This window comes from Echiichthys vipera (genome assembly GCF_963691815.1).
Source record: "Echiichthys vipera genome assembly, chromosome: 18".
NCBI lineage: Eukaryota > Metazoa > Chordata > Actinopteri > Perciformes > Trachinidae > Echiichthys > Echiichthys vipera.
The window spans coordinates 2,931,922-2,946,119 of NC_139843.1; the positions used below are offsets into that span (position 1 = coordinate 2,931,922).

At 49.6% G+C, this 14,198-nt stretch overlaps 1 protein-coding gene across 1 annotated transcript in view; it reads right to left on the reverse strand.

The window, feature by feature from the left end:
• Positions 1-770: 770 nt before the first annotated feature.
• LOC310960880 (SRC kinase signaling inhibitor 1-like) overlaps positions 771-14,198 on the reverse strand; it is a gene marked incomplete at its 3' end in the record, with an annotated part of 82,500 nt that continues 69,072 nt past the window's right edge. Inside the window, exons 9-19 of the mRNA XM_083932717.1 lie at positions 13,839-13,879; positions 13,589-13,612; positions 10,622-10,782; positions 9,233-9,408; positions 9,016-9,146; positions 6,699-6,846; positions 4,981-5,308; positions 4,539-4,881; positions 4,287-4,429; positions 2,790-2,942; positions 771-923 (exon numbers count right to left, since the gene is read on the reverse strand). Coding sequence (XP_083788843.1) covers positions 771-923; positions 2,790-2,942; positions 4,287-4,429; positions 4,539-4,881; positions 4,981-5,308; positions 6,699-6,846; positions 9,016-9,146; positions 9,233-9,408; positions 10,622-10,782; positions 13,589-13,612; positions 13,839-13,879 — 1,801 coding nt within the window. The remainder of the gene's footprint in view (positions 924-2,789; positions 2,943-4,286; positions 4,430-4,538; positions 4,882-4,980; positions 5,309-6,698; positions 6,847-9,015; positions 9,147-9,232; positions 9,409-10,621; positions 10,783-13,588; positions 13,613-13,838; positions 13,880-14,198) is intronic.

Here is a 14,198-nt window from a genome sequence, read left to right on the forward strand (position 1 = left end):
CCCCCTTCACTGAGGCTCCCAAGCAGCTGCAGGATTGGCTAACTCCATTTCACCCAGTGCCAGCTTACAGTAGCTGCACCCAACAACAGACAACCCTGGCAACCAGCAACACCCGACGCTATTGGCTGCTACCATGGAAACACAACGGGACAGGAAGTCATTGTCAAACCAGTCAAAAAAAGATATCATTTTGTATAAAGACTCTACCTATTCAACCTTTAACTCGCTGAACGGATCGATCCGTGGCTGCTCTGCACCAACGCGCTCGCACCGCGGCGCTGCGCCCTGCTCACCTGGAGCCTCAGAGGACGGGTGAGAGGAAGAGAGCAGCGCACGGTCGCCACCGGAAGAGCGCGGAGAGCGAGAGACGACGCGGACGGATCATGAAATGAAACATCATAACTGTGAGATATGAAATCGTTCCGTGGCATCGCTGCAGATGACGTGTCTGAGTGGATGTGAATGTCCTAATAAAGCTAGTTTCATCAGTCACGAGCACCGCCAGCACCTTCCTCAGGGAATCGAACCACCGACACACTCGTACGACAAACACTCGATCTCTACGCAGGCTAGGTTTAAATCAACGGTCACACACACACACACACCGAGACGTGGTGAAAAGGAGTGTATCTGCAGACGGTCTGTCCCTCTCCCGTGTCGTCTGCTGCTGCAGGGCCGCACGTTCCTCTGGAGGGGGCAGCGGGGAGGATGGTCCAGGGGCAGCGGAGAGGACGGTCCAGAGGCAGCGGAGAGGACGGTCGTGAGCAGCGTCAGAAGTGGAAGACCTGCTGCTGGCCCTGGACTTTGGGGAAATCCTCCTTCTGTTTGCGTGTTTTGGGCCTCTCCAGGCTGCCCTGCTGCAGGTGCTTGAGCCGGGCCGCCACCGTGGGGCCCTTTGTCGGCCCCGGGGAGCTGCTGCTGTTCTGTGGGAGCCGGGAGAGAAGACGGGATTCATTTCATCTGACGCACGCATGAAAAAAGGCGGATTAATGCACAACACACGAAAAACACGAGCGTTAATCACAGCAAGAAGAAGAGAAACGTGTTTTACTCTGCTGACAGGAAACACTGCACGTCGTCAGTGAAGCAGAAACAGGAAGTGAAATAAAAGGGAAACCAGGAACGTTTCTGCCTGCAGCTCCGAGCCTGGAGCCCCCCTCAGCACCCGCCCTCCCCCCGCGCCGCCGTCCTTTATTGTGACAGTAACAAAACACTTTCTCTCGGCTCCGTGTGTCACAATACTTCATCTGCGTTGATCCATGACTCAGCAAACACCACACCATCAATTAGGAGGCGGTGTGTGTGACGCTGTAGTTACCTGAGAGCGTCACACTCTCTAATGTCCAGCAGGAGGAGACTCCACTTAAAGCTGCATTCTCTCTTATGTCCAGCAGGAGGAGACTCCACTTAAAGCTGCATTCTCTCTAATGTCCAGCAGGAGGAGACTCCACTTAAAGCTGCATTCTCTCTTATGTCCAGCAGGAGGAGACTCCACTTAAAGCTGCATTCTCTCTAATGTCCAGCAGGAGGAGACTCCACTTAAAGCTGCATTCTCTCTAATGTCCAGCAGGGGGAGACTCCACTTAAAGCTGCATTCTCTCTAATGTCCAGCAGGAGGAGACTCCACTTAAAGCTGCATTCTCTCTAATGTCCAGCAGGAGGAGACTCCACTTAAAGCTGCATTCTCTCTAATGTCCAGCAGGAGGAGACTCCACTTAAAGCTGCATTCTCTCTAATGTCCAGCAGGAGGAGACTCCACTTAAAGCTGCATTCTCTCTAATGTCCAGCAGGAGGAGACTCCACTTAAAGCTGCATTCTCTCTTATGTCCAGCAGGAGGAGACTCCACTTAAAGCTGCATTCTCTCTAATGTCCAGCAGGAGGAGACTCCACTTAAAGCTGCATTCTCTCTAATGTCCAGCAGGGGGAGACTCCACTTAAAGCTGCATTCTCTCTAATGTCCAGCAGGAGGAGACTCCACTTAAAGCTGCATTCTCTCTAATGTCCAGCAGGAGGAGACTCCACTTAAAGCTGCATTCTCTCTAATGTCCAGCAGGAGGAGACTCCACTTAAAGCTGCATTCTCTCTAATGTCCAGCAGGAGGAGACTCCACTTAAAGCTGCATTCTCTCTTATGTCCAGCAGGAGGAGACTCCACTTAAAGCTGCGTTCTCTCTAATGTCCAGCAGGAGGAGACTCCACTTAAAGCTGCATTCTCTCTAATGTCCAGCAGGAGGAGACTCCACTTAAAGCTGCGTTCTCTCTAATGTCCAGCAGGAGGAGACTCCACTTAAAGCTGCGTTCTCTCTAATGTCCAGCAGGAGGAGACTCCACTTAAAGCTGCATTCTCTCTAATGTCCAGCAGGAGGAGACTCCACTTAAAGCTGCATTCTCTCTAATGTCCAGCAGGAGGAGACTCCACTTAAAGCTGCATTCCATCTAATGTCCAGCAGGGGGACACTTCTACGTTGATTCCAGGTGTTGACACTTTGCGTGTTAGTAGGAATATAAAGGTTGGAGTGAAGGAGAGAATAAAAGGAGGACAAAGGGACAGCTTTAGGAGCACAGCCCACACAGCGAGAGCCTGTTTTCACATTTACCTTTCTGCCCAGAGACCCAAAGATGCAGGGAGGGGCGGGGGTGGCCTTGGGTCGGGTGCTGTACGGTTTAATACAATCTTTAACCGGCGCTCTCTGAAATATCTTTGATCCAGGGTTTGAAAGAACATGTTATCACACCGAACTCTCAAACAATCAAACAATCAGCAGTGTAAGGACTCAACAGAGGTCTACCTCCAGCTCGGCGATGATCTTCTCTTCGTCGTCGTCGTCGTCTTGAATGGCGGACGCTGCGATCACGGGCGGGGTGGAGGCAGGTCGGGGGGCGTCGCAGGGGGTCCGCCTCAGTTTAACCAGGGTTTTGGGCATTTCAGCGTCGTCTTCCATCTTAACAGGAAGAAAAAATACAGATGTTTAGAAAATCTCCTAGAAACTGGAGCCAACGTCTCAATTTATTAATTAGTTGCGTCCCAAATGTCAACAGAAGAACATTAAAAGTGTCTTTCAGGGCGCACTCACACTGTGCCTCCGTACCGTGCCCCAGGACGTTTCACGGCTAAAGTCTGGTTCCTTTGACCAGTGTGAGTGCAACCGTACCACGTCTAGGAGCGGCACGCTTGTCGTCCACGGCCCGTTTGGGAGAGGTGGGCTTTAGTAAAGCACGTTTGCACGTGTACGAGCACGCGCACGTGTACGAGCACGAGGCCTACGGTGGTTCTGAGGTCATTTCCTGTGCGCCTGTTGGGACGTAGAAAAAAGAAGGAGGGACCATGCGCGGACATTTCAAACAATGGCGGTGAAAGGTTCACGTTGGTGTGATGCAGAGGTGGAGTGTTTACTGCAGATTTGGTCGATGAAAAGATTCAAAAACAGTCGACAAGACGCAAAAAAACTCCGAGGTCTACGGAAAGATCTGGAAACAAAGCCACGCATCGCCATGACGTCATCAATGCGTGTGACGTGTTACGGCGTGATGACGTATAGGCAGCAAGAAGCATTCTCCGAGGCCCAGGTAGTGTGAGTACAAACGGGCCTGGAGGGGGGGACAAGGACCCTGAAGCACGGGGCACGGGACGGACGCACAGTGGGAGTGCGCCCTTAGTGTGGTACGATCTCTGTTTGGAGATGAGGCAAAATCTCTGCCTCGAGGGTTCGTTTAATTCCTCTCTTGCGTGTTCTGCGGCCTGTTCAGCGCAGGGATCATTGTTCCACACGGAGCGTTTCTGCGGATGCACACCGCTACGTCCAGTACGGGTAAATAATGTCTGTTCGTTGAAAGAGAGAAACATGAATTCAGAAGGCGTAGCGTTGTAATATGTGACAGTCCGAGGGTTTATTTTGCTTCTTTATCTCCTGACTCTTAAGTTGAACTTTTAGCTTCTTCTCATGCGTTGGATCAGCTGATGCAGCGTGTTCTGCGTGAGGTTCAGACAGACTCTCTCAGCTCTCAGCCTGCAGACGTACGGAGGTGTTTCACCTGCTAAATGTGACTAAAATTAGACACAAACAGCTGTTGTTAAAACCCAAAGCAGCGCTGCACCCGGTGACACATCATTAACTGTAACAGCTGGTTGTTGTCTGTTTATTTCTGAGTATCTGAAGCGGCTTCGATCCTCGTTTCCCGCACCAGTGACACAAACACAGCTCCGCCTGTCGCCCGTCTCCATCGCTCCAGTCAGACCTTCTACAGGGAAGTGTTTACTCTGTGGTGCTGCCTCTCAATTACCTCACCTTCATGTTCTTGGTGGTGACGATGACGTCACCGGTGCGGTTGGTGGTGAGGCCGTGTGCCGACGGGAAGCTCCGGCGAGGTGGAGGCGGGGGCGGAGACTTGGAGGGTTTCTCCGTACGATACCTGGCCACGTTGAGATCCACTGTGAACAGACGACAGCGCTTCAGAACAGAAACCACCTACTGCACGGTCCAGACTTACAGAACATATGAAGTTAAGACTTTAAAGGAAAGCAAAAGGTGTTTTTTTACCCGACCCCCGATGTGAACCGCCCCCCTCCATGCTGTTGAGCTTCTGGGCCGCCAGCTGCACTTTGCCGGGCTGCTGGTCCCCACTGGGTGCCGTGTTGGAGGCGTTGGTGGCCGCGGCCCCGGTTGTCCCTGCTGCAGGAGAAGTGGCGGTGGTGGAGGTTATCGGGATGGTGATCTGGGGCTTGGGGGGCACGGCGGGCTTGTTGATGTGCCTGGCGGCGAAGTCGAGGTCCGGGATGGCCTTCATCAGCTCGGCCTGCGTCTCCTCCAGCAGGCGGTTGATGTCCTGGGCGCTGAACTGGGTCAAGCTGGCGCGCTTCTCCTCCCAGTCCCGCTCTGCCGCCTGACACATGTACAGACACAGACAAACCAGGAGCTGTGAGCGCGGCCTGAATCAGACGCACCCGTGCAGAGGTCTCAGTGTGAGGACGAGTCTGTTTACCAGTCTGACTTCGGCCGACACGGACTTATCCCCGGGACGCCGACTCGGCAGCTCGTCGAGGACCCGGTTCCTGAAGGTCATGGAAGGCTGGACGTCCTGCTCGGGGCCCGAGGTGTCTGCGTCGCCGGCGGTGGATACGGGCATCCAGTTGGCCAGGCCGGCGCTGGTGCTCAGGTCGGTGAGGCTGAGAGGAGGACTGTTCAGGATGTCCAGGTCGGAGTTGCGACTCACGTCATCCGATCTCTTCTGCGATTGGCCGGAGAGCGCCTCGGGGCCCTTCCACACGCCTTCCGTCACTTGTCTGTACATATAGGAGGGATACAAGAGACTACAATACACACAGGACACCATGAAGGTCCTGGACTCTGTTAGAGGAGCAGAACTACAGGAAATAAACAGTTTATCACAGAAAGATTTGGCAAATTAACAGTTAACAACAAGGTCTCAGTCAAACGAGAGCAGAGTTACTGAAATATCAACTCATCTGAGGTTCATTCTGTTCATTACGTCACAAAATGGTGAGAAATGAGCACAAATCGTCATTCAGGGCATTTAAGAAGGTGAAATTATTATGAATAAAACTGAATGAATTATTTATTATCATGTATCACATTTTAATATAATTTCTTGTTTTATTTATTTTGTATTTTTTTATATATTTATAATTATTTATTAGAATTGTTATGTATTTTATTTTTTAATTGTCTTCTGATTTTATTTATTTATTTATTTTAATATATTTATAATTATTTATTAGAATTGTTATGCATTTTATTTTTTATTTTATTGTATTTATTTATTTATTTTAATATATTATTATTATTATTATTATTTGTTAGAGTTGTTATACTGGATTTTTAATTTTCTTCTTATTTTATTTACTATTTATTAGATTTTTTAATAATATTATCTTTTGTTTTTGTAATTATTTGATTTTTTTACTCATTAATTCATTTAAATAATAATTTTTAATTGAATTGAATCATTATTTTTGAAATTCTTAATACCGATATTAAACATAAGTACTATTCAAAATACTGTATATTATAATATCTGAGATTTCAGACCTCAAAATAATAAATCTACGATCAAAACTGTGGATTTATTTCGTGTTAACTGACTAATTGTTCAGTGTTATACTCTATATAAAAGGTTTATTGGTCAAATTAAAGAAAAGTATCCTCAGATCATCAGATACGTCCTGATTCAGACTCTTTTCCTGTGTGTTGAGGCGTTTAATGTTCCTGTGCGTTGGTTTATTTTCATCACGCTGAAACTCTGGGCCCCGGTGTTCGGCGCCACAATGAAACATCAGAAACACGTACAAATGTGACGATTCCTGTCGCTGACGTTAAAAATGAATCGGGGTGCTCTTTAAAGATGCTAGAGTTTAATAACGGGACCTTTTATCACTCTGAATTTGTCTTTAATCTTATTTTATTGTTAAAAAATCCTATTGTGAGTCGTATCGAGTCGTACGCTCAGTGTTTCCATAACAACCCGGAGCTAAAGAAGCGTGAACACGTTCTCAGGTGTGATTTCAGGAGCATCTGAAACAGCAGCAGCCTCGTTATTCTGCAGGAACGACCGAGTGTTTGAGTGTAAAAGCAGGAAATCACCATAACAAACATCCACCGGAGGAGAAAATGGCTTCTGAGAGCTGCCCTGCTTAGATGAGACGCTAAGGTGTTTATCCGCGGAGTGTTTGATGTGTGTACCTGCGGAGCGTGCTGAGCGCGTCCGTCATGGTGTTGCAGCGCTTCAGCAGGGCGTCCAGGCGGTGCGGCTCCTCCTTCAGGAACTTAACGGCCTCCACCTCCACCCTCAGCACCACCCGCATCTTACTCTGCAGGCTGGGGAACTGGTCTGCGAGGAGAGAGAGAGAGAGATGCGTGAAGGAGAGAGAGAGGGGATAATGTGTGTGGGAGAATGGAGACAGGGAAAGGGAGGTGGAGAGGGAGGAGAGGGGAGCGGGGGAGATTACAGGACGCCGTTTCTGTTTCTATCGCAGCTTTTTCAAAGTCACTGGGGGGCGGCAGTAGCTCAGTCCATGGGTGACTTGGCTGACGCCAGTTCGAGTCCCTGTGTGGACCATGAATGGAGCGTGGACTGGTGGCTAGAGAGGTGCCAGTTCATCCCCTGGGCACTGCCGAGCTGCTGTCGAGCAAGACACCGAACCCCCAACTGCTCGGGGCGCTGATCCACTGGCAGCCCCCTCGCTCTAACATCTCTCCATTGGTTGCATGTATAGAGGTCCTGTTTGTGCAGGTGTGTGTATTTCGCTTCTGTGCGTCTGTGTGTGTGTGTGTGTGTGTGTGTGTGTGTGTGTGTGTGTGTGTGTGTGTGTGTGTGTGTGTGTGTGTATGTGTGTGTATTTCGGGCCTGTGTGTGTGTAACATGAATAATAACAGAGAGAAAAAATCGAATTTCCCCGTTGCGGGACTAATAAAGTAATTCTTCTTCTTCTTCTTCTGTCAGATCCAGAAGGAGGGCCGAGAGAGAGGGGAGGGGTGGGACGTAACCAGGGTTCTCCTTCTTTCTTTTTTTGGTAAATGCTAAATGGACTTGTACTTATAAAGCACCTTTCTAGTCTTCTGACTTCTTAAGATGCTTTCACAGTGTTTGTCACATTCACACTGATGGTGATGGACATCTACAGACCATCTAATCTGACCATTCACACCACATTCACACACCAATGCGCAGCACGGGGGCAATTCAGGGTTCAATGTCTTGCCCAAGGACACTTCGACATGTGGACCGGGGGAGGTGGGGATCGAACCAGCAATCTCTCGAATGGAGGACGACCCACTCTCGCACTGAGCCACAGTCTCCCCATCAGACAAGTCCATTTACCATTTGTTGTTGTTGTTACTGTGACGTCCTTGTGTTTGTTTGTAAGGTGCTGTGATGTGACTGTGTTTGTGCTGAAGCTACTCGGAGAACGCCAGAGAACGTTTCTGACCCGGTTCTGGGAGCGTCCCTCCTGCACGCACGCATGATTTGAGAAACACTCAAGTGAATTTCTTTCACAAAGGGGCGAAGACCAGAACCCAGTCTGCGTTCATCCGTGGGTGAACACGCGGACGCTTCACAGCCAAATGTTGAGACACTCAGCCGCACTGGAAACCTCCCGACTGTCACTCAAGCGTCGAGTCAAAGCACGGCGTAGGTGGACGTGCTGACTCAGCGCTCGGCTCGTTATGATAACGAGGGCGCCGCAGCTGCAGGAGGAAGAACTCATTCATATTCAAGAGGGAGAGTAGAAGTACACGGGTCAGAGTCGCAGGACAAGAGGCTAAACCGCAAACTTCATGAATATCCACGCTCATGAATATTCAGCGTGACTTCCTCAAACACTCGTTTAACACACTGAACACGCAGCGTCTCAGCCGCGCTGGGGCTCGACCCGTGACCCCACCTGCACACCAGGAGACTCATCTGTTTTCAGGACTAATTCACGTCATGTCAGCGAGTGTTTACAGCGTTTTACTGTCGCTGCACTGTAGTAACCACGCTGTTCTGTGACACATGCAGCGGAAATGGGAAAAAACGTGCAAATAATAAAGAATACACACACACACGCACGCACACACACACACACACACACACACACACACACACACACACACACACACACACACACACACACACACACACACACACACACACACACACACACACACACACACACACACACACACACACACACACACACACACACACACACACACACACACACACACACACACACGTGCACAAACAGGACCTATATACATGCAAGTAATGGAGAGAGGTCAGAGCGAGGGGGTTGTCAATGGATCGGAGCCCCGAGCAGTTGGGGGTTCGGTGCCTTGCTCAACAGCACCTCGGCAGTGCCCAGGAGATGAACTGGCACCTCTCCAGCCACCAGTCCACGCTCCATTCATGGTCCACACAGGGACTCAAACCGGCGACCCTATGGTTTCCGTTACATATAATATACTTACTTTAAAACACAAACACTCAGCACAGGAGGTCATGACCCCGACTTACTCTTGAGCTCGGTGAGCGTCTCTCCCAGCATCCTCAGCTCCTTGCTCTTCTGCTCCACGTCCTGCTCCGTCACCAGACCGTGGTTCACCGACGAGTTCCTCTGCAGCTCCTCCACCGACTTCTCCAGGTCACTGCGGACACAGGAGCAGGACACAGGTTCATTTCAGCCGCGCGCTCCTCCGCGCCGCTGCAAATCATCAGTGTGCCGTGAACTCACTGCAGCTGCTGGATGAGCAGCTCCTCCTGGTTGAGGTACTTGAGTCTCTCCTCCTCCACCAGGAGGCGCTGTCTCTGGAGCGGGTCCTCCTGCGTGCGCATGGCGTCCAGCATCATGAGGCTCAGCTCCGACTCCGTCTGCCTCAGCAGGGACAAGACAGAGTCCTGGTTCTCCAGCTGGGACAAAACACACGGGCTTTATTTTACACTACCACCTTAAAACATGTAAGTAACGTTAGATGAACATGACCTACCACCTTAAAACATGTAAGTAACGTTAGATGAACATGACCTACCACCTTAAAACATGTAAGTAGCATTAGACCAACATGACCTACCACCTTAAAACATGTAAGTAGCGTTAGACCAACATGACCTACCACCTTAAAACATGTAAGTAACATTAGAACATGACCTACCACCTTAAAACATGTAAGTAACGTTAGACGAACACGACAACCCACCTTAAACATGTAAGTAACGTTAGACGAACACGACCTACCACCTTAAACATGTAAGTAACGTTAGACGAACACGACAACCCACCTTAAACATGTAAGTAACGTTAGACGAACACGACAACCCACCTTAAACATGTAAGTAACGTTAGACGAACATGACCTACCACCTTAAACATGTAAGTAACGTTAGACGAACATGACCTACCACCTTAAACATGTAAGTAAAGTTAGACGAACACGACATACCACCTTAAACATGTAAGTAACGTTAGACGAACATGACCTACCACCTTAAAACATGTAAGTAACGTTAGACGAACATGACCTACCACCTTAAAACATGTAAGTAACGTTAGATGAACATGACCTACCACCTTAAACATGTAAGTAATGTTAGACGAACATGACCTACCACCTTAAACATGTAAGTAACGTTAGATGAACATGACCTACCTCCTTAAACATGTAAGTAACGTTAGACGAACATGACCTACCACCTTAAACATGTAAGTAACGTTAGACGAACATGACCTACCACCTTAAACATGTAAGTAACGTTAGACGAACATGACCTACCACCTTAAACATGTAAGTAACGTTAGATGAACATGACCTACCACCTTAAACATGTAAGTAACATTAGACGAACATGACCTACCACCTTAAAACATGTACGTAACACGACCTACCACCTTAAACATGTAAGTAACGTTAGACAAACACGACCTACCACCTTAAAACATGTAAGTAACGCGACCTACCACCTTAAAACATGTAAGTAACGTTAGCCTAGCTACCTGCCCATGTTACCACAATGCTGGTGTCATTAACAGACCCTGACCGTTTACTGCACATGCTCAAAATCAACCCTCTGATTTCGACCCTTCTCATTCACACACACACACACACAAACACACACACACACACACCTGCATGTTGCGCAGCTGCGACAGTTGTTTGCGCAGTGCGTTGGTGTTCTGCTGCAGGCCTTGTAAGTGGAGCTGCATCTGCAGCCGGGACACCGTCACCGGCTGGTGGCCCCCCGAGGGTGGAGGTGGCATCAGGGCCAAGGGAGCGGACGGTGTCAAAGCTGCCAGACGAGAAAAAAAACAAAAAGCACGACTTTAATTCAGGGGACGCTCTCTCCCAGCTTTGTCTTCGGGGGCGCAGCTGAAGTGATAGAAGTTGTCCCAAAGCCCTGTGAGCGAATCCAAAGGTTTGAAATGAAAGAGTGAATCTCTCAGGACCTCAGATCTCCGTCCAGCAGAAAAACAATCTGCCCGACCGGAGAGGGGGAATATTGCTCCAGGATTTGGCAGCAGCGGCGATTCAGGACAAGTTCTATCTGTGCTGCAGGTCAGGGGTGGAGATTACAGTCTTACGTGGACTTAACAAAGATGAACAGCATGAGGGGAGGCTGCAGGGACACACGGGATGAGCACATCCAAGTTCCTCATTAGAAAAGAGTCTCCTGAGCGTTTGCAGCTCGGATAAGCCTTTTTTGAAATGACGATGGATGCTCCGACAGTAATTGGGGTGTTTGGATCACACGCATCATGCAGAACGACACAAACGGGGGAAATAACTACAAGGCGATCGATAGGTGACAGGTTTCAGAGTTGCATTTGTTCAGTCCGGACTCTCTGTGCAGACGAGGCGCCGCAGTGTCCCAGAAAACTCCCGTGAGGCGAGTTAATCGTAGCGCTTTAGAGGAGCGTTGGACGGGTTACCTGAATGACTTTCTGCTGCATCACCAGCTCAGGTGAATAAGACGAATGTCCTGATTTTTTTAAACAGCTTCTGACTGAAACACACACTGAACGGATCCACTCTGCTGCACAGATCTGATCTGCAGAGGCTAAAAGAGCTGAGGTCGCAGCAAAAACATGTGAAATTACAGCGGAAACAAACAAAACTATTCCGCAGAGAACAGTGACGTGCAGTCAGGGGAGGCAGGTGAGGATGTGCCTCCTCTGTCATCATGAGGTAAAAGAAACAAAAGTATTAATATTTGTCCTCTGGACGATGATTTTGGTGTGGTTCTTAGTGTATTTTGACCATTTTTACAGTAAAAATGGCAGAAAATTCTGGATTTCCTGCTGAAATAAATTGAGCCTCCCTCCAGATTGCGCAATCACCCACAAACTGGATTGAGCGCGTGCAGAGGGAGCGTGCTTGTTCCCATGTCTGTGTATGTTTCCAATATGATGGTTGAGACACTTTTATGTAATAAAAGCATTCGTCTTCTTTTTCATGGTCTTCAGTAATGTATTTTACGTATGTGTGTAATATTTACATCTTATTGATGTGACATAAATCCACAGGGAAAATGCTGCCCCGAGGCAGGCAGTACCTCTGCCTCAAGGAAGGCGGCGATAGTGAGCAGCCTGATAGCTGCCAGCATCCAGGTCACTGTAAACTCTGTGTGCAAAAAGTAAACACAGTGTGTGCTGTGCTACGCTGTAGAGCTTAGGCCAAGCCGTCATTTCTACCCCTGAAAATGGAGGATTTGATTTCTATGGACGTCATTCACATGTAAAGGTAAGATATGCTGCAATATACAGCTGTACTGATGGTTTAAAATGATTTTCAGCATCCTGTTTGCTCCTATTCTCTCCTATTCTCTCATGCTATCCTCATCAGAATCCTACTGTATGTTTGTAAATCTGACTTGTGAGTCAGTGCCTCCCCAACCCTCACTGCACGTCACTGGCAGAGAAGCGTCTTATCTGTAATTTGACATGAGATCAAAAACTTCCCGATGTTAAAGCACGATCAGATAACAAGAGAACGTTCAGTTCACTCCTCTTGAATACTTCAAAAGCTCAAACTGCATCTACAGAAATCATCTCAGCTCTTATTCAGCTCCCACAACAGCACACGAGCACTGCTTTTATACCTCAGTGTTAAAGAAACGTGCACATACGGTGAAGCATCGATGAGCTGAGACGTCACGTGATCTCTTCATCTGCACTTTCTAACAGTTATGCGTGATTGATTATTTCCACACCGCAGCGTCTCCGCGTTACCGTGAGTGCAGCAGACTGTTGTGGTTCTCACATGGGGGTACATGACGGCACTCCAGGGGGTACGTGACGGCACTCCAGGGGTACGTGACGGCACCAGGGAGTACGTGACGGCACTCCAGGGGGTACGTGACGGCACTCCAGGGGGTACGTGACGGCACCAGGGGGTACGTGACGGCACTCCAGGGGGTACGTGACGGCACCAGGGGGTACGTGACGGCACCAGGGGGTACGTGACGGCACCAGGGGGTACGTGACGGCACTCCAGGGGGTACGTGACGGCACCAGGAGGTACGTGATGGCACCAGGGGGTGCGTGACGGCACCAGGGGGTACGTGATGGCACTCCAGGGGGTACGTGACGGCAGTCCAGGGGGTACGTGATGGCACCAGGGGGTACCTGACGGCACCAGGGGGTACGTGACGGCACCAGGGGGTACGTGACGGCACTCCAGGGGGTACGTGACGGCACCAGGGGGTACGTGACGGCACCAGGGGGTACGTGACGGCACCAGGGGGTACGTGACGGCACCAGGGGGTACGTGACGGCACCAGGGGGTACGTGACGGCACCAGGGGGTACGTGACGGCACCAGGGGGTACGTGTGATTTTAAAATATACTTTAAAAGTTGCATCCATGCAAAAATCCTAGTGGTTGTCTGTTTCAGCGTTAATGCAACTCAAATGATCTCTCAGGACGGGAGACGGGACGGGAGACGGGACAGGAGACGGGAGACGGGACGGGAGACGGGGGACGGGACGGGAGGGGGGTGAGTGACAGACACCAGCTGAGGGGGAGGGACTCGGGACCACAGAGGGGGGGAACGGACCGGGGAACAGGTACCACACACTCCGGGGGACACATAGCTACCTTTCTTTTTTTTAGTGCGTCCAGCTAAAACAAGAAGCAGCGGTTACACAGCGGCACACACAGCGTGAAGCAGCTCCAGCCGTTACAGTCACACGTGAGGTACTTTAAGATATGTGCAGAGAACATGAAGCTGTGTGTGCATGTGTGTGTGTGTGTGAGGAAGAGGAGCCCGTTCACGGGGTTATCAGACAGGCGGCGGTGTGCAGCGGTGACAGGCAGTGATAGGAAACAGTTTGTCTTGAGCACTTACTGTCAGTTCCTGAGCAGTCACTGGCTGACTCAATCTTCTCCCTGGAAGAGGCAAGTGTTAAAGCACTTACAGCCAGAACACACTATCGACTCACTGACGAGCTATTGATTTACGCTGGAGAAGGTGGGAAACATGTGTGTGGTGTCTGTGTGTGTGTGTGTGTGTGTGTGTGTGTGGTGTGTGTGATGTGTGTGTGTGTGTGTGGATGAAATGACTCACTACACGATGGACAGTAAATTAAGATTAGGGACGTTAATGAGGATCATTCAACAGTCACATACATGTGCAGTTAAAGCAAAGAGTATCAGGGCCGCCCCTCTGAGGGTCGAGGAGGTCAAATCATCCGTCCGTGACGCCGAA